The sequence below is a fragment of the Carya illinoinensis genome, chromosome 4 (assembly GCF_018687715.1).
Source record: "Carya illinoinensis cultivar Pawnee chromosome 4, C.illinoinensisPawnee_v1, whole genome shotgun sequence".
Taxonomy (NCBI): domain Eukaryota; kingdom Viridiplantae; phylum Streptophyta; class Magnoliopsida; order Fagales; family Juglandaceae; genus Carya; species Carya illinoinensis.
The window spans coordinates 41,484,726-41,512,339 of NC_056755.1; the positions used below are offsets into that span (position 1 = coordinate 41,484,726).

The following is a 27,614-nucleotide window of genomic DNA, read 5'->3' on the forward strand; positions in this document are numbered from 1 at the left end:
AGTGAGTTAATTAAATAATACACATTAAATTGTTACTTAATTTTATTTTTACTAACTTAAAATATATTTTTACTCACTTATTATTTATTAATTTATTTTTATTGTTTAGAAGTAGAATTTAGAAGTAGAAAGTCTTAAACGGCGCCGTTATTGGAAACTGGGTTGCGTGAAACGGCGCCGTTTCACGCAACCCTTTATTTTTTTTCAGATTTCTGTCACTGAAACGGCGCCGTTTGGGGTGAAAATAGCCCCAAACGGCGCCGTTTCAGTGTTTGCTATTAGGTCTTTTTGCCCCCCCCTTTCTCTTCTTCCCCCCCGATCCCTTCGAGTCCCCCTGCGCCGAATGCGAATGCAGCGAATCCCTCTCTGCCTCTCTCACCTCTCATCTCAGATTCTCTCTCCCCCCCGATTCCCTCCCCTCCCCGATTCTCTGCCTCTCTCACCTCTCACCTCTCATCCCGATCTCTCTCACCTCTCATCTCAAAACCTTATTATTAGGTTTCCCCGCCCCCCCCCCCCCCCCTCCCTCTTCCCCCCCCGATTCCCTCCCCTCTCCCTGCGCCGAATCACTCTCTCTCACTCTTTGATTTCTCTTTTCTGTTATGGATTTGGTTTTGGTTTTGATTTGTATTTTCGTTTTTTGGTTTTGATTCCCTCCCCTCCCCCTGCGCCGATTGCCGAATCCGTCGTTTGGGTTTGTTTTTTGAGGATTTCTCACTGACTCCGTCCCGACTCCGCTCCGACAAGTCGGAGCCGGAGCCGGAGCGGAGTCTAACACCTTCGGAGGCGGAGTCGGAGGCTAGATTCGGCCTCCGATAAAATCGGAGTCAGAGTCGGATGGCTCCAATACCGACTCCGATTCGTCGGTGCTCAGCCCTGTGACCAATTACTTGACAACTACTTCTTTTTTATTTTATTTTATTTGAAAGCTGACCACTACTTTTTATTTAGGATTTACGAAACGAATTTTTCATGGGATTTTCTTTAATTTTATTTGCCGACCTTTTCAAATATCGACTTTATACAAACAATCGATCGGATGGGATAGTTTGGGGATATCATTCTTGACGCCTATGCTAACTTCTCTGCGTGCGTCCCACGATTCGTCTTCGCTAGTAAGAAAGCTTTTCACGATTGATTGATCAAAAGATCGACGGATAATAATGGAAGTGGGAGAGGGCTCAGGTGCAAAGCTCTCTGAAGAGGAAATCTGGGCCAAGCTTGGTATTTTCATCTTACTCTTTTTTTTTTTTTTTAAACTCTTTTGGTTCTTTTTCCCCCTACGGAGTTTCTTTGTTGTGCAGTACATGCATGAATCGAAAAATCACCATTGACTACATTCAAGAAAAAGAAGTACATTCTTCTACTGGGGGTTTTCAACACATTTTAGCCGTATAGGCCTTTATATTTTTTCCTTCCACCGCTCCATTTTATTGCTTGGATGGAATATATTCAGGTTCAAACGTTATGCATTAATGGGTTGAAGTTGGGTCTCAGTTGGTTTGAATCTTTCTTGGGTTTGGTTTAATAAGAATCATTAGTAAATCAGGATAGTCCAAAGAGTCATTTGTTGAAACAATCCAATGTGCTGTTCAGTCTTCGAAGATGTTATCAATTAGCCAGTCAAGGAGTGCATTAAGCGCCCATTTAGATATTTAGAATATCTCTGTATATCTATTAATAGCAGTGAAATTGTTTGAATTAAAATATTTTATTGAGTTTTGGAAAATGAGAGAAAAAGTTGAACTAAAGTATTATAAAGTTAAAAAATTTTTTGAATATAGTTTTGAATATAATTTTTGTTTTGAGATTTGAAAAATTAGTATTGTGTTTTGTATTTTGTTTGAGAGTTTGGGAAAGTTGTAATGATTAGATGAAAAAATTGAATATTTGAAATTGAAAAGTGTTTTGTGTTTTAGTGTTGTTTGGGAAGGAAATATCTGAGAATACTTAAGAACAATTGTGTTGCCAAAAGGATCCTAAGGACTCGTTTGAGGAATGAGATGAGATGAAAAATTTATTAATAGTAGTAAAATGGTTTATGAATAGTAGTATAGTAGTTTGTGAATACTATTGAAATGGTTTAAGCTACGATGTTTTATTGGATTTTGGGATAGGCGAGGGAAAAAATTGAATAAAAATATTATATAAAGTTAAAATATATAAAGTTAAAATATTATATAAAGTTAAAACAATCAAAATATTATCATAATATAAGTTTTTTTTTGATGTCGGGGAACCTCTCCAAGGCAGGGCCCTTTGGACCCACCCCTGCAGAATAAACCCCGGTCCCGTGCACCGCACCCTCGGAAGTTTCCCTACACGGAACTGGTTAAATCGCTGGCTTTTCACCAGGGGGTGTGGCCCCAAAGGATTGTTTGCACCCATGAGGTGTTGAACCTTGGACCTTGAAGGGAATGAGACCCCAAGACCAAGGCCTTCACCACTTAGGCCAACCCCTTGGGGTTTATCATAATATAAGTTTTTAATATACTTTTTGTTTTGAATTTTTTAATATTGTTTTTTCGTGCTTTGTTTAGAAGTTTGGAAAAGTTGTAATGATTAGATGAAAAAATTGAAAATTGTTTGTGTTGGAGTGATGTTTGGGAGGGAAATTATGAGAAATTATGAAATGAGATGAGATATTCCCAAAAGAGGCTTAAGGGTGTGTATAGGTAGTGAGATCACTCCACTATTATTTATTATTTTATCATTACTTTTCACATACTTTTAACTACTATTTAATATTTTATCATTACTTTTACACTACTGTTCACAGATCATTTGAGATCACTTCACCATCCAAATGCACCCTAAGAGTCCTACGAATAGTAAAAAGATTTTGTTCCATCTGGCCTACTGATGCAGTCTGCATATTTTAGTAATAGTCCTGGACAATTGAAGCCTCTTTAAAATGGGATTTGTTTGATTGTATTTTGGATTAAAGAATGGAATTATTTGTTTTCTTCAAGAAATTTGTTTAATGCGACTGTAAAAACTCAACTTAAAATCCTTCAACAATCAGATTAAGTCTCTATTTGTTCTGTCTGAGAGATGTTCTTCTCTCATTCTTTGTCCCCATTCCCATCATTTCAACTCTAATCCTTTCTAATCTGTTTTCAGCCATTTACAATGCTAATCATAAGGTTGATACTATAAAAGAATCACCCTCCACAAATTCAAATTTTCAACTAGTTGTAGATTGAAACCCTGTCAGTTTGTGATTTCTCTTTCTTTTGTATTTATTTTTTAATGAATGGTAATGAAGGCTCAAGGTGCACTGAGGCATTGCTGATGTTTCTTAACATCTAGGAGAAAAAGTTGAAAAAAGTCATAAATCTGGAAGAGTTAAAGTGCATGTTCTGTAGGTGCGAAAATAAATTTAGTTCAAATAAAAAATTGGGATACATAAAAGTATCTAACATGCAATATTGAAATAAAATAGCTTCTGAACATAAATACCGTTTCTTTGGTATTGAGCCACTCAAATATGGGTCTGGTATTCATGATCAGAGAGGCATTCATATGCATTTAGTAATTGAAGAATAAATGTTACTTAAAGGTGAAGAACGCATTGGGTTTTTCTTTTAAGGGTTAATAAAAAGGCTCAAGCGTATGGTAGACCACCTTGAAATCATAAGAACTAGCCAATTCAGTTTGAGAACATTATACACAACAAGTGTGTTTTTGCACTTAAGTTCAGCTATGAAGGCTCTTTGTCTGGGGCATTAAAGCATAACATGTGTGTTTTGTTGGTTTGCTTTGGAAAGTGTTCCTTTGGCATCTTTTGATATTGGGTCAATCGTGACATGTTTTCCGGTTGGCTGATTGGATTGTTGTGACATTATTTATTTGTTTAGAAGCTTCTATTTTGCATTCTGTAATATACTCTGTGTGTGGTATGAAAAATGGACCCAAAACTTGATCTCATTGTTTTTATTTTTATTTTTTGATAAGTAAGAAACTTTATTAAATGAAACTAGGCGAAGCCCATGCACACAGGAAATATACAAAAGAAACACCCAATTACATTCTAGAAGCCTGAAAAGAAAACAAAAACTCATGAGCATTCCCTCCCTTAAGGACAATAGCTGAAAACCACTGCAACTGCAGCAAAGAAGACACAAACAATTTCCAGATATCCTCTACATTTTGCTCCTTGTTGTTGAAGCACTACTCATTCCTTTCCTCCATAAACACCACATTATGCACAAAGGAATCATCCTCCACGCTGCTGCCAACTGAGACCTACTATGCTGCCTATTTTAACATGCTAGTAGATCCACCACTCTCATTGGCATAATCCAACTCAACTCAGCTCTACTAAGAACACCAACCCATAACTCCCTGGCCACCTCACAATGTAAGAGTAAATGATCAATTGTTTCACCATTTTTGTTACACATGAAGCACCACTCCATAACAATCATGCCACGTTTCCTCAAACTGTCACCCATCAAAATCTTCTCGAGTGCGGCTGTCCAAGTAAAAAAGGCAACTATTGACGGCACAAAAACCCTCCAAATACTCTTCCACGGAAAAGAGAATTGCTGCTGAACAGATAACACCTTATAATAAGATTTAACTGAAAACTTTTTGCTCCCCATGAGTTTCCACAGCATTCGATCCCTCTCATTTCCTCCTAGAGTCAGAGAATACAAGAAACTGAAAAAATCTGCAATCTCATCAAGTTCCCAATCTTCAACATTTCTAGTGAAAATAACATTCCAATGCACAGTCCCATTAACACTACTCAACACCTCTGAAACAGCCTGCTGATTTCCAACCAATCTGAAAACAACCGGGAAAACCGAATGAAGAGCTCTCTCACCACACCATTCATCGAACCCAAAACTAATTCTTTTTTTTTGATAAGTAAACACAATCTTATTAATAATAATAGGCATAGCCCAAGTACACAAGATGGTATACAAGAGATAAGACCTATCTAGGTGGCTATAGTAGTCACTAGAAAGTCATGTACATTTTGTCCATTGAAGTCTATAGCTAGAGACCACAAGAATAAAGTACTGAAAAATAAGATACGGATCTCCTCCATAGTCTGCTCCTTATCTTCGAAAGTTCGTTCATTACGCTCTTGCCAAATGCACCACATAATACAGATCGGTACCATTTTCCACACAGCTTTGATTTGTGGATCGCCTCCCGGCATCGCCTAGCTAGCTAATAATTCCACCACTGACCTCGGCATCACCCAATTTAGTCCTACTCGGCTGAAAACTTCACACCACAATACTCTAGCTGTCTCACAATGTAGCAGGAGATGATTCACTGACTCGCCATTTTTCTTACACATACAGCACCAATCAGTAATGATTACCCGACGCTTTCGCAAGTTATCGGTAGTCAATATCTTATCCAGAGCTGTTGTCCACATGAAGAAGAGTGATTTGGGAGGCGCCTTATTCCTCCACAATCTTCTCCATGGAAACGGAGAGTTTGGTATAACTGTAAGAGCCTTATAATAAGAGCGAACCGAGAAAGTACCTTTACCCGTAGGTTTCCACCATAGCTTATCTTCTTGCAAACCATTCGGCTCCATAGAATACAGGAGGTTAAAGAACTCCACGAAAGTGTTTAGTTCCCAATCATGTGCTGCTCTACAGAAAGTGACATTCCAAACGACTTGATCCCTTGCGCGAACCACTAGGTCCGCCACCGAAGCTTCTTGATCGCAAGCCACTTGGTATACCGATGGAAAAGAATCCTTCAGTGCCTCCTCCCCACCCAAAACTAATTCTTTCACCCTCTCCAACCTCAAACTTATTATGTTTTACAAAACTGTCCCACCCCTGTCTAATATATTTCCATAAGCATACACCATAAGATCCCGTACCCTCCTTAGAGCACCAATCCCTCCCAATCACATCCATACTTTCAATCAATAACCTCTCTCCACAACGAGTCCCCTTCCATTTGATACCTCCACAACCACTTCCCTAACAGTGCCTTATTAAAATTCTTCAAATTTCGCACCCCCAATCTTCCATTCTCAATCGGACAGCACACCCTATACCAACTCACAAGATGAAATTTATTCTTCTCTCCCATACCACCCCACAAAAATGCTATAAACAACTTCTCAATCCAATTTGCCACACCTACCGGTAATGGGAATAAAGAAAGATAATAAGCGGGAAGATTGGAAATGGTGCTTTTAATAAGGGTTAATCTTCCCCCTTTTGATACGTATAGCCTCTTCCAACCCGACAATCTTTTCTCAACCTTTTCTACAACTCCATCCCATATATTGTTTGCTTCGAACCATGCCCCCAATAGAAGTCCAAGATATTTCATAGGGATAGAAGCAACTTTGCAGCCCAATGAACTTGCTAAATGATTAATATTCCTCACATCTCCCACTGGTACCAATTCCGACTTTCTAAAATTCACCTTGAGGCTCGAGACAGCTTCAAAGCACAATAATACAGCCCTTAAAGCTTGAATCTGTCCACTGTCAACATCACAAAAAATGAGTGTCATCTGCAAATAATGTGGGAAATTAAAATAGCACCGTTGTTATTATTCATTGTGAAACTAGAGAGAAACCCCAACCACCCCCCCCCCCCCCCCCCCAAAAAAAAAAAAAAAAAAAAAAAAAAAAAAAAAAAAAAAAACACCAAAACCACCACCACCACCCACCACAGCAGCCTCCACCATATGACTCAACACCTCCATCACTAAAAAAAAAAGGAAAGGGGATAGCAGATCCCCTTGTCACAAGCCCCTCGAACTCTAAAACCACAAGAGTTGCTATTTACTAATACAGAAAACGAGCGGTTGAAACACAATGTCTAACCCATTCACACCACCTATCTCCAAAGCCACATCTTCTTAGCATATAAAAAAGAAAACCCAGCACACATGGTTGTATGCCTTTTCCATGTTGAGCTTACAAAGAACCCCCGGAATACCTATCCTCATCCGGCTGTCCAAACACTCATTTGCAATTAGAACCAAATACAATATTTGACGTCCCCTAACGAAAGCATTTTGAGGTTTAGAAATGATTTTATCCATTACTCATGCGATTAGCTGACTCTTTCTAAATAATTTTATAAATCTCGCCTATCAAACTAATAGGACGGAAATCCTTCAACTCATAGGCACTAGCTATCTTAGGAATGAGTGCAATAAATGTAGCATTCAGGGACTTCTCAAACTTATGACAAGAATAAAATTCTTGGAATACCTGCATAACTTCTTCTTTCACAATATCCCAACACTCTTGAAAAAAAGCTGTAGAGAAACCATCCGGACCTGGAGCTTTATCTTTACACATTCCACTCACCACCTGATGCACCTCATTTTCTTCAAACGGTATAGCTTGCTGCATAGAAATCCAGCTGGTCAAAATTCAGACCATCCAACTTGGGACACCACTCCTCTGTCTTGGTTAGGAGATCTTCATAATACTGCACAATGTGATCTTGAATCTCATAAGGGGAATGAAGCTCATTGACACCGTAATAAAGTACCTCAATGGCATTATTGTGCCTATGTGAATTAGTCATCTTGTGAAAAAACTTAGTGCATCTATCTCCCTCTTTCAACCAAAGAACCCTTGATTTTTGCCTCCAAGGAGTTTCTTCCATCAACAAAACCTTCTCAATTTCAGTTACCAGCTCATTCTTCCTTAACAAGGACTCCTCATTTTCCTCCTCATTCTCCAAAGCGTGCAGCTCATCCCAAAGCAGATTTTTCTGCACTTCAGTATGCCGAAAGACTTCATTATTCCACTTCTTTAAATCAAACTTAAGAGCTTTAAGTTTACCTGCCAATATAAAACTAGGAGTACCAGAAAAGGAGTAAGAGGCCCACCAATTCCATACCTACTCCAGAAATCCATCAGCTGCAAGCCACATATTCTCAAATTGAAATAACTCTTACCCCCATGTAAGCCATCACAGTCAAGCAAAATGGGAAAATGATCAGAACAGACACAGGGCAAACTCTTCTGACATAAATCCGGATAATGAGTCTCCCAAGAAGGAGAGACTAGAACTCTATCCAACCTTGATCATCCTCTACTGTTAGACCAAGTATAAACCCCCTACCAATGGAAGATCCGCAAGATTCAGATAAAAAATCAGCTTCGAAAACTCTTCCATAGCCGTAGACAAAGTAGGTGCACCCGCCCTCTCGCTAGGAAACTGAACAATATTAAAATCTTCATAGAAACACCAAGACAAATCCCACAAGAAATACAGACTTGCCAGCTCCTCCCACAAAAAACTTCTATCCCTATCCACATTAGGCCCATACACACCCGCAAGAGCCCACCTCCACCCATCTTCAGTATTTCTAAAAGAACCAGCCACAGAAGAAATCCCAATAAATTCCTATACTAATTCCATCACCCTCTTATCCCACATCAACACCTCCTGCAGCACCCAATGATGAAAGATAACTCCAGCCCACAAAAGAACATCCCCACAAACTACGAATAATGTTTCTATCAATAAAACTCAACTTAGTTTCTTGAAGACAAACAATATCAATTTTCCAGCTACAAGGGAGGGATCTAATATGGAGACGCTTGTTGATGTCATAAATCCCCCTTACATTAAATGGTTTTCATTATGTACAAAACCTGAATGCATGATACAATAGGTGTTTCTACATGTGAAAGAATATCAATATATTACAGTGGGTACTTGTAGGCATGGTACATCAAGAGAGGTATTTGTAAACAATAGATAACGACAATAATTTGTACATGCCAAACACTCGTTATATCAGAACAGTTTAGTCTTCCGGTTCCTAATAAAAAAGTTCTCAGTTTTAACGCTTCGTGTATGTGTGAACAGTGAGTTTTTAAACTCAAGATATGTGTCCACTATTTGTCTTATAAAAAAACGTATCAACTATTTGTCATTGTCAATCTGAAGCTATGCTGTTGATGATTTTTTTGCAATAGCATGAAGTTAGTTATAACACAAGGAAAGGTTTCATCATTTTTAAACTATAGAATGATGGATTGTGAACTCGTATGTGAGGGTAGTTTGTTAAACAGGGAATGACTAGTAATGTACAATTTTATGGAGCGGCCTTGGTTTGGCTATTTAAATAATTTTCCTTTCAGAATTCTATATTCATATGACAATGTGAATTAAGCTTTAAAGACTAACACAACAATTTAAAGCCAATGGAAGTTGTAGAGAAGCTGTGTTCAAGTTGTCACTCAGTTCAGCCTGTTTTGTATTGGCGGTCTATATAATTTTTTTCCTCCTTGGTATTATGACTTTAAGCTTTTTAGTGATGTGGCTATTACTAGATATGAAGCTAATGAGGGGAGTGAACTAATTGTAGAATTTGAGATTGTGTTTATGATTTAGAATATTGGTAAACTTTTTTTTCATGTTGCAGTTCCACTGGATTCACGATATTCAGAAGTTAATATAAGGGCGGATGAGATTCTTGTATGCACAGAGATCAGATCCTCCTCTGCTGATAAACAAGAGTGGTGCAAAATTTCACGGAATTCCAATCTATGTAGTGCCACAATGCAAAACATGAGGTATTTTCTGTTGAATAATATTCAGCTGTTCAATTTTTGTGTATCTGTCAAATATAATATTTATGCTTTGTTGCAAATATTAAAATTGGTAATTCATTTTCCCTTTTTTTCCTTCGTTTAAAGATTAAATGATTATTTTTCCTGTAAGATAATGATGGACGCATGATGAACACATTAAATTTCCCGTGGATATACCTTGAAGGGTGTCAATATTCAGTAAAAGCCATGTATGCCAGTTGTATTATGGTTAAATCATTGGCCATAACAACTAATAAAAAAATCATCTGCCATAGCAGCTGTCAATTTTAGAGTTGGCAATGGATTGGATTCATGAACTTTCCATGATTAACTAATTTGGGTAATCAGAGGACAGGATGCGGATAACCTGTGGTTCAACAGCCAAAATATATTATCAAAAAGCATAAAGGGCATTAATGTCATATTAATTTTCCTGAATATATTAGTTCTTGTTTATCGTTTGGTTGCTTCTGTGCTCAAGTTGTTTGAAAAATCAAGGGGCTGTTTTTGAAGTTGCTTTATTGATGATATTATTGGAGGAACCTTTGTATTCATTTATTTGGCAACAGAAGACTGACATTTATATTATCATTTTTTGGGTGATATAGTTCCCATACGATACTTGTTAATGAGACTGTTGTCCATGATGAAGACACTATTGTCATCAAGTGTGGAACTGAAATTATTCCAGGCCCTGATAGAGAAGGTCAGTATCTATTCAAATTGGTATTCTGTAGTTCTTAATGGCTGATCTTGTCGATGAGAAAGTGTTATTTTAAACTCTCTGCTGCTCATTACTTATTTAAAGTGTTGTTCCTTTGGTTAATACTCATATTGGTTGTGTTATAATGCATGTGAATGAAAAATTAATTAGTCTAAAGAAAGGTATGAGCCTATTATATACATCTGAAAAGTGGATAGAATTGTGAGCGTATTGTTGCAGGAGGGATTATCTGTCCTTGTTGGAAACATATTTTGTACTGTAATTTTTAGGCTGTGGTTCAAATTATCAAATGTGCTGTGCCCGGATACATCAGCAAATTATTTTATGTTTTCTTGATGCTCTAGGGTATCTTGGCTACAGATTCAAGTTAATACCTAGCCTGGAAATCTGCAAGAAGAAATTAAAGGTGAGTAAATTATTTAGTGTATTTCTTACCTTTAAATTTTCCCTTGAGGGTTGTTCTCATATGTAGTGATGCTGATGACTTAGATCTCTCGGTTTGATTTTACCAGATTTCTGTTGATGTTGAGCATGCAAAATGCAGCATTTGCTTAAATATATGGCATGATGTTGTTACTGTTGCTCCTTGCCTTCATAACTTCTGGTCTGTAACTTTACTTATTATGGCATTTTTGCTTAGCTGCCATCCTTAAGGCTTTTTTTATTTTCTATCTAAAGATTCCTGTTGAAGTTGTTGGTTGTTATTTTCAGCAATGGGTGCTTCTCAGAGTGGTTAAGGAGATCTCAAGAGAAACATTCAAATGTACTCTGTCCCCAGTGTAGAGCAGTTGTACAATTTGTTGGAAGAAACCACTTTCTGCATAATATTGCAGAGGTAGGCAGACGAGCTTTGGGTTATATGGATAAGATGTTTATTAAAGCAAATGTGCATTGGAGTTATTATAAATGTGATTGGTGGAATAGCATCCTTTTTGTTGTTTATTCTCTTTATGCATTTGTTGGTGGAAAATCATCCATTTTTTAGTATTCTATAATATCATCAACTAAATGTAGAATGCTGTGAATTACTTAGAACTTGTAGACTGTATCTGCTTCCTATATTGCAACTACCAAAAGTGTTGGGAAGATCATGCTGTTATTCCTCTGCTTTTTTTCGATGCTGATGTTTTTGTTATCGGAAGAAAACAGATTATTGATGTATGATATTGGTGTTTGGAGCAGTAAATGTTTAATAAAAATGCTAAATGTACATAAGAAAAACTTATAAACAACTTACTTCTTCACGTATCAGCTATTGATATACTGAAAATTATGAAATTTGAATTTCAAAAGAAAACTGACAAAATGAGTCTTGTACGTAAAAATGTAAGTAAAATAATAAGTACATGTAGCACTGCTCAATGTATAATGTTCGTATTATTAATAAATTTTGACGATGATTGTGTGCTTGATAGAGTAACATTGATCTAGTGCCAAAATTTTAAATGTTTTCTTCGATTATAATGTTAATTTGAAAGCTTAATTATTTATAGCATGTATGTTGCAGCTACAACTTTGCTTTTGTACAAATTTTCGAGCGTCATAGGCATTTGAGTCAGTGAGGTATTCGCATAGCATCATATTAGATATTCTTGAAGGTCTTGTTACCTTACGTTTATTCACAAGGTTTCAGTCTCCACTTTGTTTTCTCATGCACCTCTCATTCATATGTTTGAAATTTTTATGGTTTAGAGCATGTCATTATTTCTGGCATTATGGATTTCATTGATCTCTTTTGACTATTTTCTGCTTGCTTTTGTCTAGGATATACTGGAAACAGATTCTTCATTAAAGCGTTCTGATGACGAAGTTGCACTTTTAGATTGCTATGCAACGATACGATCGAATCTCGTAAGTAGTCTTATTACTATCTAGCCATACTGTGTTAGTGCAGTATAGCGTGTAGTACAATTTCTAGCATAAAAAGACATGAAGGTAGAGATATGACTTGTTTGGTTAGACTACTGCATCGGTGTGTCAGCAAAGAGGAGGAATTATTTCCAGTTCACGTGGGGAGGGATACTCTCTCTTTTATTGACTTTTCTATAACTTTTGCTTGGTTGTTTCTGCATAGACAATGCAATGCTCAACTGTAGTTCTAGTGTGCCCCTGAAATATCTGATTTATTGCTTTTAGAATTCAGCCCAGTCATTCAAATAATAGATTTGTCGGTTGTAATGTAAGGATATGATCTGCCAATATGATGTCTCCAATTGTGATCCCATGGCATGTGGCTTGGAACATTTAGCAGGTCCTATGGAAAACCTTATGGAGAATGATGCATTGGGTGAGACCTGGCTCCACCTACACTCACCATTCTTTTAAATACCATCTATCATAAATGTGTTGGTAGGTCATATCACAGATTCGGAGTTATTTGTGAATACAATGAAATGGGGACAAAGGGGAAGGGGTAACCACTTGAACAGAAAAAAAGGCCTCGTTACTCACTCACTGTCATGATGACACACTGACCGAAAGGGAAAAACAGATGTGCACTTTCATTTACCGGCAATTGGGGAAGGGACTCCCCTGCATAGGGGGGTTGAAGGCCAATCTAATTAGGGAATGATGCAAGAGAAAATTGGAGAAAAAGGCAGGTATCAAAGGAAAGAACAGAAGGATTAGAAAAAGGGTACCAATTCTGATATTTTGGTTGCTTATTCTGCCAAGTGCTTAGATAGGAAATTATTATCACATGAAGTCCTCAAATCCTGAATGATCGCCCAAATAGTCATTGATTGTCCACTATCTGGTATGCGTTTAGACTTGGCTCCCCTAACAAACCCAGTCTGCTTATATAATGCCTCAAGAGAGGGCCAACCACATTTGGGTCCGTATTTCAAAAGGACTAGTCAATGGTGTAATTGGAGTCCCATGAAGTAATTTACAAAAGGCAAGAATTTCTCCTTCCCAAGTAATGTGGGAACAAACCCATTCACCACAGATACTCAATATGGTTATCATGATCTCCTCTCTTAAATTCCCAACGTCCCTGTTGGGTCATTCCATCATAGGTGGCACAGTTTAAGTATCACATTTTTGGTTGATAGTGGCTCTGATACCATTTGTAATGCCGCAAGGGAGGTCCAAACCACATCTGGGCTCATATTCCAAAAGAACTAGTTAATGACACAATCGGGGCCCCTTGAAGTTCATTATAAAGCAAGAACTTCTCATTCTCAAGTAATGTAGGATCTCATTCACGACATATTACTCAATATGAGTATCATAGCCTAATTCGGACAGCGACAAGCCAAGTCTCCTCACCATCTAAGGGAGTCCTGTGACTCCTGTCTACCATGAGTTTTATTTTTGCATGAAACTACATGTGGAGTTCACTGTAGGCAAATTTAGAAGTAAACCGTCTCATAAAAAAAATCTGCTGTATAACTTGAAATATCATATAAACAGTAATCCAATAGAAGGTATGATGGTAGTCCAGTGATTCTAACTTGCTGTCTAAGTGGTTGTTGGTGGTAGTCCAGTGATTCTAACTTGCTGTCTAAGTGGTTGTTGGTACCTGCAACCTTGTAGGCCAAGAGACGATAAACAAATGAGGAAGATAGCTTTGCTTTTAGTTGGTATTGGGATTGTTGAGATAAGGAAGCTCTTGGTCTATGCCTGACAATCTTTAGTAAATGCATTGTATATGTACAAGAATCAAATTGTACCCTTGGAAATCCTCAGTTTTGTATATGAAAGTTGAAGTAGAACATGCATCCCATAATTAAACCAAGGAAATAGGTTATAAATAAAATAAAGCTCAAACCAATTTATGATGTCTCCGTTGTTGACGTTCTTCAAGCAATTCCACGATTATTAACTATAAAAATTTTTACCTATAAAAAAAAAAAATTATTTACTATAAAATTTTTTTTGTTATTATTATTTTTTAAATAGAGTCGTTTGATAGCAAGCCCTTTTTTGACGGAGCATTTCTGTGGGCAGGAAACCATTATTGCCATGTCTAGTGATTTAAATCCCAGCATTGCGATTATTATTGTTTGAGTTGCATTCAAATTCCTTGACATTTTGAATAATGAGCATTGTTGCTTTAATGGTATTTGCACCTTGTACTAGAGAATAGTCTATAATATATGAAACCTGAGCTGGTATGCAGATGAGCAGTGTATTACGTGTAGTTTTTTTCCCTTTCCTTCTTCAGCCGGAAAGGGTATAATTTGCTTCTGATCTTGTTGACTTGTGAAAAATAAGAGATTATGATCTTTTTGTTCTTTGTGTTCACGTCATTGGTTGGGTTTTATGCTGTTCCTATATTATTCCACTTCGAAATGATTTATGATTCTTTCCCTTTTGTGTTGATTGTAATTGCATATTAAATTAGGTGATTAGGTCTGGAAAAAGTCTTCCTCGGAAGAGGGCTCACTTACTGGTGGATGAAGAAAGTGATGACATAGACCTTCCATGCCCTCAATGTGGTAAATACAATTTGTTTATCTTGTGTTTGGAATTATTCCTCATTCTATTAAACATTATGGGTTGACAATTTGGTTATCCACCCATCTATCAACTTTATCTTACTCTTTCATTGCTTTACTAATTATAGATTTTGCAGTTTGCCAATGTTATCCATCAATATATGTATTTTTCACGACCTGCTTTAGTTATTTTTATAAAGAAGTTTTCATGTTCATTATATGGCAGAAATTTTTCAAAGTAGTTAATTCATAGCTATTGAATATTTGGTCTTCAGGCATATGTCCTATCCACTATAGCTACACACTGTGCATTTTACTAAAATGATCAAGTACTTATAAGAAGTGCATTATTGAAGTGTATTTACTTATAAAAAAAAAATTATAAGCAGTGCATTTATTCCAGGTACTGAATTGGAGGGGTTTCACTGCAACCAGAACACTGTCCATCTTCAATGTCAAGCATGTGGAGGAATGATGCCTTCCAGAACTGATATTAGTGTACCTCAGCACTGTAAGTTGAATTTTGGAGCAGAAATCTATGTCTTCTAGCATGTCATTCTTGTTACAACTTAAATCAGCCTGCTAGTTTAAATGTTTGGACTTTGCTTTTTCTGTACCCACCCTAGAAGTTTAGTAAACCCTTTGAACTTTACATCTAGAACCGTACTACTTGTGTATGTAAACTTGGAATTCGAGTTAATTTTGAGCATTTATTTTTTTGACCCGTAAACAAAGTTTTATTGATCATGAACTTGGATGGAGCATTTGTTAAGATAAGGAAGATTAACTTTTCCACGGGATGTTCACTTTCATACCCTTTTAGGTTTAGGTCTAATAAGGCATCTATTCTAAATAGCTAGAATTGCCATTTTCTTCCCCTCTTGTAGGTTTAGGATGTGATAGAGCTTTTTGTGGTGCTTATTGGAATGCTCAAAGGCTTACTGGAAGCAACTTCCACCCTATTTGCAGTAGTGAGACTTTTAAACCAGTATGTAGCCTTTTTGGTTTTTTTTTTTTTTTTTTTGTTTTCTAATTTTGATATTTTCAAAGTTGCATTTGTTGCTTATGTTACTCTGAATTTCCTATTCCTAGACAACTGTTGTTGCTGATCATCACCAATCAACATCCATTTAATAGGGCATTTTTGTGGCTCTTTTGGAAAACACTCATTCCATTACTGTCCTCTTTTATGCATCCTCTTTTCTCAACTTTATAAATCTCTTTTTTTATTGGCCCCGGGTGTCCTGGAACAGTGTCTCGACTAATCTCAGCAACTTTATAAATCTTTGTTTAGGTTTGTTGATTCTAGTTGTCTAACTACTTTTGAAACTTTGTCAACGAAATCTCTCGAAGTTATATTCCTTGTTTCGAATAGTTGTAGGTTTTAATCTCATTTTTGTTGCTTTTTTTTTTTTTCCTTCCAATTTTTGTTGCTCATCTTACATGCCTTTTCTCTTTTTTTTTAAAAGATTCCATATACAAACACCTTGGCTTCATATCTTCACATTCCCAGGAGTTCCTGGTTTAGCCATCAGAGCTGAGAGCGATAGCATATGGATGAGTTGAGAGATACATCCATATGCTACATAAACTGCCTAGTTGAAAGATAGATTGATATTTGATATTTTATGTACTGTACCTATGTTTTATCAAGGACTTCTCTTATGTTACCAAAAGATATTATAAATGATGATGTAATGTTCACTATATAAATGTTTAATGATAGACTTTTTTGTTACACTTTGCAGATCTCAGATTGCTCTATTTCTAGGATTCCTGAGGCTGCACATGAAAAGAATCAGCATGAACAAGATGTATAGGTTTCTCTGTACCAAAATACCAAACTGTTGTAATTGTTTTGGTTAGATAATGTTTTACATGACTCATGTCTTACTGATTTCTTAGATCACAAAGAGGTGTATTATTCGGATGGGCAGAACATTGCAGGATGTTGTCTCAGATTGGGTTGCAAAGTTCAACAACAGAGAAATCGGCAAGTTGATGAATTCTTAACTTTTAGCTTGATGTTTGAAAAAGTTAACTTGTTGGGCTTGAAAGTCCTGATTTGTAACTGCAATGCTCAGTATATCATATTGGTTTGACTGCTAGTTAGCAGTTGATCAACCTTCCTGATGTGTTGTTATCTTTTCTTCACATTGTTAAAGGAAGACTAGTCTTCTAAATTGTTTACTGGGTATACTTATCCATGCCTTTAATAAGATTGTCACCCCTTCATATGTAGCTCTTATATAAGCTTATATAAATATAGATATATGTGTAGTTCTCTATATATATATATATATATATAAGCCATGGATAAGTATACCCAGTAAACAGATTGTCACCCCGCCTGTCACCCCTTCATATGTAGCTCTATACACACACACACACACATGTTTTGATAAGTAAAAACATATTTTTATTAATACAAAAAACAGGCATAGCCCAAGTACACAAGATGAATTCAAGAGAAAGCATTATTGTAAAATATAATTAAGTTTTCATTCATCCTTCGGCCACCATAGAGGTCTGATATAAACTTCTGAATATTCTCACCCTGAATGGTCCCTTCTTTTAATTTAGAGTTAATTTTGGTCTCTTGGCAGATCGAACAAGGATGCCTCTGAACCATGCTGAAATGATTACTGCTGCAACATACATTTGCAAGTAAGTTCATTTTGCATCAATGGTGTTATGGGTAAATGAATTAAATTTATGCCTGCAGTTACTTATTTAATTCATCTGTCTTCACAGTTTCCCATAGCAAATTTAGTAATCTTTGTAATAGATCAAATCATGTGATTCTACATTATCTATACACAGGCACAAAATCTTAGATCATTTTATTTTATTTGGTTGTCCACATGGATCCAAAAGGGTGCATGTCATTTGATTATTGGTGTGCAGAGTGTAAGAAAGGTATGCTAATTATAGTTTTTGGTTTGTTTACTTCTCAAGTGTACACTGCGTTTTAGTATATTCTTTGTCATTGTTAACCCTCAGTCAGCTGTCACATTTAGGGCATTTGGTATGCGGAATGGCTATTCCATTGGGAAAAAGAACAATTATTACTGTCAATAGAATAGCTTTTCATATTAGTTCTGTTGTAACACTAGAATAGAATCTTTTACACGTGCTCTGATGGTGGTATGGTGCAATAACCTAGTGATTGGAATCATATTATAATCATATTTTCTAAAACACCCTTAGAATTTTACACTTTTATGGAACTTTCTCTTTATTTTGTCAAAACATAAATAGTCATTTGATAACCTCTTTTTTTTCAATTCATGCCACGCCAGTGTACCAATATAATCAAATTTAATCATGGATTTTTGTGCTTGTAATTCAAGCTTTACAATTTTTTTCCCCTTTCAAGTTTACAATGTATTATTCTTGTGCTTATAAAAGTAAAAACTATAAAAGTATAAAAACCAAAAATGTCAAAAACTATTGTTTCTTTCAAATAAACATAAAGTCAATTTAAAAAAGAAAAAAGAAAAAAGAAAAGCTATTGTGGAAAAAGCCCCTATACTTGGTGTTCCTTATTGTATACTTGTGTACTCGGATTGCTTGCCTCTGCATTTGACTAAAATTACGTTGAGAAAAAGTTGAAAAAGGAAAGATGAATTACAGGATCTTGAGAAGATTACTAAGGATAGAGTCCTCACCCCCGTTGAAGTCTCACGTAAGATAGAATTGGTCTCAGAGTTGGAAAGAATATTATTCTTAAAAGAGATCTCTTGGTGGTAGAAGTCAAGAGCACTTTGGTTGAAAGAAGGGGGATCGAAGGACAAAATTTTTTCATAGAGTGACTAATTCTCATAGGAGAAATAACACCATTGAGATGTTGAACATCAATGGTACTGACTGCACGGAGGCCCCTGTGATTCAGGATCATGTGGTAAATTTCTTTGAGCAGCTATTCACAGAGAGTGGGGTGGAGGCCAAAAATAGATGGACTCGGTTTTGATTCTATTCAGCCACAGACAACGACGTGGTTGGAAAGAGCATTTGAGGAAGAGGAGGTATATGGGGTGGTAAGAAAAATGGTGAAAGACAAAGTGCTAGGCCCAGACGGTTTTTTAGTGGGGTTTTTTCAAACTTGTTGGGAGGTTTAGAAAGAAGAAATTATGAATGTATTTCATGAGCTGTTCTTGGCTGGGAAGTTTAAGAAAAGCCTGAACTCTACTTTTATTGCCTTGATTCCAAAGAAGTCTGGTTCTTTGGAAGTGAATGACTTTAGACCTATTAGCCTTATAAATGGGGTATGCAAAATCATTTCCAAGGTACTTGCTAATAAGCTAGGGGAGGCCTTGGATAAGATTATTTTGAAGCCACAAAATGCTTTTGTAAAGGGTCGTCAAATCCTAGATTTGGTACTTATTGCTAATAAGTTTCTGGATAGTAGATTAAAATCTGGTATTGCAAGGATTATCTGCAAGCTAGATACGGAAAAGGCATATGATCATGTAAACTGATGCGGCTTTGGGGAAAAATGGTGTTTGTGGATCAGATGGTGTATTTCAATGGCAAGATTTTTTGTTTTGATCATTGGCAGCCCAGAGAGTTTCTTTAAACAGCTTGTGTGGACTACGACAAGGAGATCCCCTATCTCTTCTTCTCTTTGTTTTCATCATGGAGGCCTTGAGTAGGATGTTATCGGTGGTGGTTAGATATCGTTTTATGGCTGGTTTTCAGTAAACGATTCGAATAGGGGCCTTATCTCGATCTCCCATCTACTTTTTGCAGATGACACTAATTTTCTACAATGCAGAGCAAGAATAGGTTAAGGCTCTGAAGGCTCTCCTTTGCTTCGAAGTAGTGTTAGGGTTGAAAGTGAACTTCGATAAATCAGAGTTAGTGCCAGTTGGGAACGTCAGTATCACTTAGCATTTGGCTGGTACACTTGGGTGTAAGATGGCTTCTCTTCCCATGTCCTATTTGGGATTGCTGTTGGGGGCTGCCTCACTGGCACTATCTATTTGGGATACTAGTATTGAGAAGATAGAACGACGATTGACAGGATGGAAGAGAATGTACTTGTCTAAAGGAGGCTGGCTGATTCTTATCAAGAGCACTCTTTCTAACCTACCAACTTATTTCTTGTCTTTATTTCCTATTCCAGCTTGCGTGGTGGCATGGATTGAAAAACTTTATCGGGATTTCTTATGGAGTGGAATAGGGGACGAGTTCAAGTTTCACTTAGTTAGCTGGGATAAGGTGTGCAGACCAATTCCCTATGGTGGTTTGGGGATTAAGAACCTGAGAACGTTTAACTGGGCCCTTCTTGGGAAATGGCTTTGGAGATATAATATGAAACCTGAAGCTCTTTGGAAATTGGTGGTTGATTGCAAACATGGTAGTCTATGGGGGGTTTGGAGCACTAGCGAGGGGAATGGGACCTATGGTGTGGGGGTGTGGAAGCACATAAGACAAGGGTGGGGGGTGTTTTCTCACCAAACTAGACTTGTGGTGGGGAAGGGTACCCATATAAAATTCTGGAGGGACATTTGGTGTGGGGAGGAGGCTCTAAAGGACTCATTTCCATCCGTTTTCCGAGTGGCATGCAATCAAGAAGCGTCAATGGCGGATTTTATGGTTTGCTCTAGGAACCAAATCCAATGGAATGTTACTTTTAGTAGAGCAGCCCAAAATTGGGAATTAGACAGCTTTGAGACTTTTTTCAGCCTTGTGTATCCCGTGAGATTGAATGGACTGCGAGCTGACAAGTTGTGGTGGACCCCTGTGGGCAAAGGTACCTTCTTGGTTCGCTCCTTTTTACAAGGTCCTTACTCTTCTACCTAATTCATATTTCCCATGGAGAAGCTTGTGGAGGAATAAGGTGCCCCCCTAAAGCACTTTTCTTCACTTGAACAGCAGCCTTGGGTAAGATCTTGACAACTGATAATCTGCGAAAGCGTCGGGTAATTATTTCAGACTAGTGTTGTATGTGCAAGAAAGCCGGTGAGACAGTAGACCATTTTTGCTTCATTGTGAGATAGCTAGTACCACTTGGAGTGAAGTGTTCAGTCATTTGGAATTAAGTTGGGTAATGCCAATTACAGTGGTTGAGTTATTGGCAAGCTGGACAAGTTCGGATGGTGTCCCACAATTCAAAGCCGTGTGGAGGATGGTCCCTATATGCATTATGTGGTGCATTTGGTGACAACGTAATGAGTGGACATTCGAAGACAAGGAGCGGACACTAGAGGAGCTTAGAGCTTTCTTTTTCCATACCCTTTTTCTTTGGGCTTTAGCTGTGGACTTTAATCTTCATGAGTTTCTTATCTCTACTAGTATGATTTTGATAGGTTTTATCTCTTGTATATCATCTTGTGTATTTGGGCTATGCTTATTCTTATTAATACTACCGTTTACTTATAAAAAAAGAAAAAGAAAAAGATGAGCAATGTGGAGGGGACCTTCCTCTTTTTCGTATGGCAGAAGAGGCATGCCACCCTTAACGAGGTGCTCACGCTGGCAATGGGGCCTCCACCCCTTTGTGGGGTGGTTGGGATCCACCCCTGTAAGCACTGAAGTAGAGGTGAGGGAGGGCCTTAGTGTGATCCATCTTATGGGGGTGACTACACCCCTTTGCCCTCTCAACTAGTGTGACCATCCCTAGTGAGGTGGCAGAGGGGGAACCTCCTTTGCCCTAACCCTATTTTCAAAAGTAGAAGTGGTTGCTGATTGATGTTGTTGGGTAAACTAAGTATTGCATGGTTAATATTTTCAATGGGGGCTCAACCTCAAGTGTAGGGGCAAAGAGAGTTCTTGAAATTCTCCTTTGGTTGGGAATGGAGTCTTTTTGTTCATTGTCGCTCAAAAGCTATGGTCAATTAATGGACCTTGTGGAGTATGGAGGAGGTGGTTGTAGAGGCTTGTTAGGCATTGCAAAACGAAGGGATGGAAATGGTTGGAAAGCTTTTTGTGATGAGCTTCGAAAGGTGACTCCTTATTTTTAGTCGCTCTTTAATATCTAGTCAAAATATGAGCTTCCTTAAATTCTTTTAAATCAAGGTCTCTTGGGGAAGTGGCTATGGCATTAGGCCTATGAAAGAGAGCCTTAGGAGGGTGCTAATGGACATAAAGTATGTGATCTTGGGAGGAGGTTGGTGTTCTCATGAGGTTAATGGATCCTTTAGGCTGGTCTTAGTAATAGCATTAGAAGGGGCTAGGGAGATTTTTCCTGCTTTATTAGAATTGAAGTGGGTGATGGATATAAGCTCCATTTTTTGGATGATGTGTGGTGTGGAGATCAGATCTTGAAAAGTGTTTTCCTGAAGTTATTTGACAATGCACGTTTTAAGGATGCTTCTATGGCAGATCATTGTCAGCACTCTGCACTCACGTGATTATATCACTTGTATGTTAATTTTTTTGGAGTGGCTATTGACTGGAGGTGGATCTCTTCAACTTGTTCTTCAACCGATTGGAATCCATTAGGGTGGGATGGGATAGTTAAGATAAATCTGTTTGGTGCCCCGCTAATAAATGAGTGTTCAAGTAAAAGTTATTTTCAGCATGTTATGCGCTCATGACAGCTCTCTTTTACCTTGGAATATTACTTGGCGACACAAGACTCCTCCGAGAGTGAACATTTTTGCATGGACAGAAGATTTAGGAAAACTTCTTATCTTGAATACGCGAGAATAATGGGGTAACCATAGATCACCTTTTACTTTATTGTGATGTAACTAGTACTTTATGGAACATGATTTTAGCCTATTTGAGATGGATCAGGTCATGCATTCTTGGGTTGTAGATCTTTAGCATATTGGAATGGACAATTCAGGAGTCGTCAATTAGCATTATTGGAAAAAATGAATCTCTCTTGTTAATTGTAGTATATATGGAGAGAAAACTAAGTGTAGTTTCAAAGATTGTGAGAAGTTGGTGATGAATTTTTATCAACACCTTAATAAGTGGATGGTGGTCCACATTAATGTGGCCTTTTCCCTTTTTTCTAAGCATTGGGTGTACAGGAACAGCAACCCGACTTTTCCCTTTTTTTTAAGCATCGGGTGTACAGGAACAACATCCTGACTAATCCCGGAGGTGCACAGGCCCTCGGTAAGGAGTTTTCTGCAAGTGCACCTCAGGTAATTCAAGAGGAAAATTTCTCAGTCAGATGACCCTTAGAGATTGTTTCCACTCAAGAAGATTTGAACCTTTGAACCTTAGACCTAGGGAGAGCATACCCCAAAGCCCAAGGCCTTTTCTATTTCTTCTTTTCAGATTTTATATATCTATTTCCTTTCTACTCAGTTGTATCTCGTGTACTTCCTCTATGTTGGGGTAACGTACTTCTTGATTTAGTAAAACTCAGTCTACATATGGATTTTTTTTTTTTTTTTAAATGTTTAGTTTTGTTATAAAACATTTTTAGTTTTGTTTTTTAAATCTTTATTTTTTAATCAATTAATTTGTAAGCTTTCTCAACAGGAATTTTTTTTTTTTTTTTGAGTAAGAATTTTATTCAAAGAATGTTCGCCTATGTACACATGAAGTATACAAAAGAAATACCTAATTAGTAATTACATTCTATAAAGAGGAAAATGAAAACAGAAAGTCATGAGCTGAAACTCCATCAAGCCCTATTGCGGAAAACCACTGCAATAAATAAAATAGAAAGAATTTCAGATTTTCTCCATGGTGCACTCCTTATTGTTAAAACATTGCCCATTCCTTTCCTACCAAATACACCACGTGAGACACAACGGAACCATCTTCCACACAGCAGCCACTTGAGTAGAACTTCAAAGCCCCATCCAGGACGCAAGCAAATTCACTACTTTCATCGGCATCACCCAAACCAACCCAACTCTACTGAAAACAGCTTCCCACAATGCCTTTGCCACCTTGCAGTGCAGAAGTAAATGATCCACAGATTCTTCATGTTTCTTACCCATGAAACACCACTCCATAATAACAAATCCACGCTTTCTCAAATTAACAATCATCAAAATGTTTCCAAGTGATGCTGTCCATATGAAAAAAGCAACTTTGGAAGGCACATGAGACCTCCAAATATGCTTCCAAGGAAAGGAGAACAATGCTGAAGAGTCAGCACCTTGTAGTAAGACCGTACCGAGAACTTCTTGCTACCCGTATGCTTCCGTATTATTTGATCTCTTTCATTACCCCCAACCCGCAGGGAATGTATGAAGCTGAAAAAATCAGAAACCTCATCAAGTTCCCAGTTCTGTACAGCTCTAATATAAGTTATATGATGAACATCCCACTGCAAGGTTCTATTAGAATGGACTAACAAATCAGAAACAGAAGCATTCTGATGTGCTGCTATACGAAAAATAACAGAAAACACACTAAAAAGAGCCCGATCACCACTCCAAATATCAAACCAAAAACGGATCCTTGGACCCTCACCAACAACAAAGTTCGTATGTTTAACAAAGTTCTCCCATCCCTTTGTAATAAATTTCCAAAGACTCACACCATAAGCACCCCTAGCATCCTTAGAACAACAACTCCCCCCCCCCCCCCCCCCCAAAAAAAAAAAAAACAAAAAAAAGCACCCAATCACACCCCTATTTCCGATCTATAACCTCCCTCCACAACGATTCCCCTTCCAATTGATACCTTCACAACCATTTCCTCAACAAGGCCTTGTTAAAGCTGCTCAAATTAGGAACCCCCCAAACCACCATTTGAAATAGGAGAACAAACTCTATTCCAACTAGCTAGGTGGAGTTTAGTCTTCTCACCCATTCCACCCCACAGAAATGTACGAAATAATTTTTCAATACGGTTTCCCACCCCTGCAGGCAAAGGAAAGAAAGAAAGGTAATAAGTTGGGAGGTTGGAAAGAATACTTTTAATAAGAGTAATTCTTCCCCCTTTTGATAAGTTAACCATTTTTCTCAACAGGAAGATAATAGGTGTTTGTTAATGATCAAATGTTAGAAGGCCCCCTTGTTCATGATTGTGTTTGACTGAGTGTTGACAGCCAACATTAAAAAAAGCTGTCCATGAGCTTTGTAAGATGATGTTACCTCAGCCAGGTTGTGTTTTTGTTAATGACATTTAGCTTTGTAGAAAGCTTCCTGCCATTCAGCTCCAAATAGCTCTCACTGAGGAAGGACGTAATAGAACTTGAATCTGATAGCACCTGCCTTTATTTTTGGTAATTGCCCGTTAATTCAAATTGTATCCATGGATTATAGAATGAAGCTCTGGCAGTGGCAAAACTACCTGCTACAGTAGGACATTGAATTCACAAATCTTGCCTCATCAAATGCTAGATTTTTATTATGGATGTTTGTTTTGGATGCAGCGATTGTTATGACAAACTGGTCTCATTCCTTCTATATTGGTTTCGGATTTCCATGCCCAAGGATGTAAGTATGATTAACTTGAATCATTATAAAATCAAGTTCAATTCTAGCTATGATTTCTAGTGAACGCATGTCCAATAGGAACTTGCACGAATAAATTCAATTCAAAGAATATATTGCCAAATTTGATTTATTGTCATTCAACCGAGAATTGTTTTAATTTTCTTAAAGGAAATTAATGCCTCATCTTGGCAACTTTCTGAAAGTGGCTTTCCAATTGGTTTGCCCAATGGTCTATCTTTTTTTGGTCAATCCGTTCTCTTATTGCGGAAACATTCAATAAATTTTTCCTCCCTGGAATCGAGTGTGATTTCTCTGACCGAGTGTGATTCTGACCAATTGGTATACCATAACGATCATTAGTATCATTAGTCAGCTCTAGAAATCTCCTCTTGAAGAGTCATTTAATTTCAAATATCGGTAATGATTTGAAGGTCTAATCAAATATCGGTAATGATTTTAGTCAAACCAACCAATTGGTTAGTTTTGAAAAATGGCTTCTAGTTTTCGTTATTATTTATATTAACGTGGTTATTTGCACCATTTTCTTAGCTTTTACCGCCAGATGCATCAAAGAGGGAAGATTGCTGGTATGGATATGCATGTCGAACGCAACATCATAATGAAGACCATGCTCGTAAGAGAAATCATGTTTGCCGTCCAACTAGAGGTATTAATATGTAACGTACGTCCCATCGGTGATATCTATTTATGGATGTAGCCTCATTTCTTTTGCTTGTATTTTTCATCATTTATGGTTCTATGGTGGTGTAACTCTACCGCGAAGAGAGTTAATGATTTAATACCACCAAAAAACCGTCTCAAACTTTCTAGTCTGTTCTTTTTTTTTTTTTTTTTTTTTTTTTTGGGCATCATTAAGGTCCCTACGTGCTAGAATGACCAGCTCTATCACAATTTCATCTTGAAATGGTTTGGGTTATGGTAAATACTGTTATGCAAATGCTAGAATACCACGCCTTGACGTTGCTCTTGTATATATCCTGTGTAATTGGGCTCTTTCCTATCCTTATAATCTCTAAAATCTTGCTGACGGATATAAAAAAAAAAAAAAATTCTTTTTTCCTGTGGCTTTGAAGTCATCACATTGATGCCCAATAATTAAGAAAAGAGTAAGAAAAAATTGTTCATGCCATTAGTTTATGATCATGTAGAATTAATAATGCACCAAGAGTTGACAGATCATTCTAGGCAAGACTTGACAATACTGGTGACTTGGTTTGTAGTCATTTACACTATCGAGTCCTCTAACTCGCATCAGTCTGATTATTTCTTCTTCTTTTTTGATAAGTAAGAAGATATTTTATTGATATAAAGATAGGCATAGTCTGATTATTTCTTCTTTCCTTGATCTAACGATGCTGTAAAATATAATGCACAATTAGAGAGGAAGTTTCCTCTTTAAACAGTGCATCACATTTTGATAGATAATTAAGAAGTTTTAGTCATAGAAGTAGGTAAAATCCAAGTATACAGGTAATATACATGAGAACAACCTATTCAGAGTTTACAATTGAAAGAAGAAAATTATGGACATTCAGTCCATTACAAACAATGGTCCCCACCCAAAAAAATAATGACTTAAAAAAAAAAAAACTTTAAGCTCATCCATTATTCTCTAGCAACTTTAGAAGTTTCTATCATTTTTCTCCTGTCAAATATACCAACACATACATATAGGAACTATTCTTCATTTTGCTACCACTTGTGAGTTACCTTGGAGGCCTCTCTAGCTTGCAAAGAAATCTAACAATTTAAGAGGCAGGACTCATGACAATTCAATTCTTAATTGCGAAAAAATCATTTTGCATGGTTATGAGCACGTTGCAATATAAATGCAAATGATCTACTGATTTACTATTTTTCTTACACATACAATATTGGTCTAATATCATTATTTGTCATTTCCTTAAATTATCTATGGTGAGCTTCTTGTTCAATAATGTTGTCCATAAAATAAAAACTGCTTTTGAAGGATTTTTTGTCTGCCATATACTTTTCAATGAGAACATGATCATTCCAAGACTCATTAGAACTTGGTAAAATCATTCGTTGGTGACTTCACCTTTCTTAGAGGGGTTCCAATTCATCTATTTTATGGTATAATATGTCATAGTTACGAAATACATTGCTGCATAGAACTCAGTGATAGTCTCCAACTCCCAATCTTGAGTTGCCCTAATGAAATTTACATTCTATTGAGGGAGGCCACTAGAAAATACCAAGAAAATGGCTATCGCTGCATCCTTATTTCTGGCGAGTTCAAAAATGGCAAGGAAGGCATCTCAGAGGCTTCATTAACCACACCATTTGTCATACCAAAATTTGACACAAGAATTGTCACCCACTACAATTATTTCATGTTTTTGGCAAATTTTCCAATTCATAAACCCATCTTATATGGGCCCCATATCTCATTCGAGGACTATCCTTACTAAACTTCTCCCAATTGTCAATTTATAACAGAATTCAATAGGGCCCCCCTTTTATGTTGGTACCTTCACAATTAT

At 37.2% G+C, this 27,614-nt stretch overlaps 1 protein-coding gene across 3 annotated transcripts; it reads left to right on the plus strand.

Annotated features, from left to right (window-relative positions):
- Positions 1-996: 996 nt before the first annotated feature.
- LOC122308451 (E3 ubiquitin-protein ligase CHFR) lies at positions 997-26,104 on the plus strand. 3 transcript variants are annotated; one of them, XR_006242051.1, is made up of 16 exons: positions 997-1,224; positions 9,391-9,541; positions 10,168-10,265; positions 10,628-10,689; positions 10,796-10,887; positions 10,995-11,118; positions 12,048-12,134; positions 14,632-14,725; positions 15,129-15,236; positions 15,613-15,713; positions 16,474-16,539; positions 16,631-16,718; positions 17,332-17,392; positions 24,788-24,875; positions 25,026-25,089; positions 25,639-25,714. XR_006242051.1 is itself a non-coding variant. In XM_043121780.1 (15 exons), exons 1-14 carry the CDS (start codon positions 1,164-1,166, stop codon positions 17,616-17,618), a joined length of 1,263 nt encoding a protein of 420 aa, XP_042977714.1. In that variant the 5' UTR covers positions 997-1,163; the 3' UTR covers positions 17,619-17,644; positions 25,026-25,089. The 3 variants fall into 3 exon arrangements, 2 of the variants coding, with proteins under 2 accessions (XP_042977714.1, XP_042977713.1); XM_043121780.1 differs by lacking the exons at positions 24,788-24,875; positions 25,639-25,714 and adding an exon at positions 17,549-17,644; XM_043121779.1 differs by lacking the exon at positions 24,788-24,875 and having other exon boundaries at positions 1,003-1,224; positions 25,639-26,104.
- The last annotated feature ends 1,510 nt before the right edge of the window (positions 26,105-27,614 follow it).

Excerpts from the sequence above, each read along its gene's own strand:
- LOC122308451 (XM_043121779.1), top strand. The coding sequence starts at position 1,164 with ATGGAAGTGGGAGAGGGCTCAGGTGCAAAGCTCTCTGAAGAGGAAATC. Across the intron at positions 14,726-15,128 it reads CCTTCCATGCCCTCAATGTG|GTACTGAATTGGAGGGGTTT; the intron begins GTAAATACAATT and ends CATTTATTCCAG. Across the intron at positions 16,719-17,331 it reads GTTCAACAACAGAGAAATCG|ATCGAACAAGGATGCCTCTG; the intron begins GCAAGTTGATGA and ends GTCTCTTGGCAG.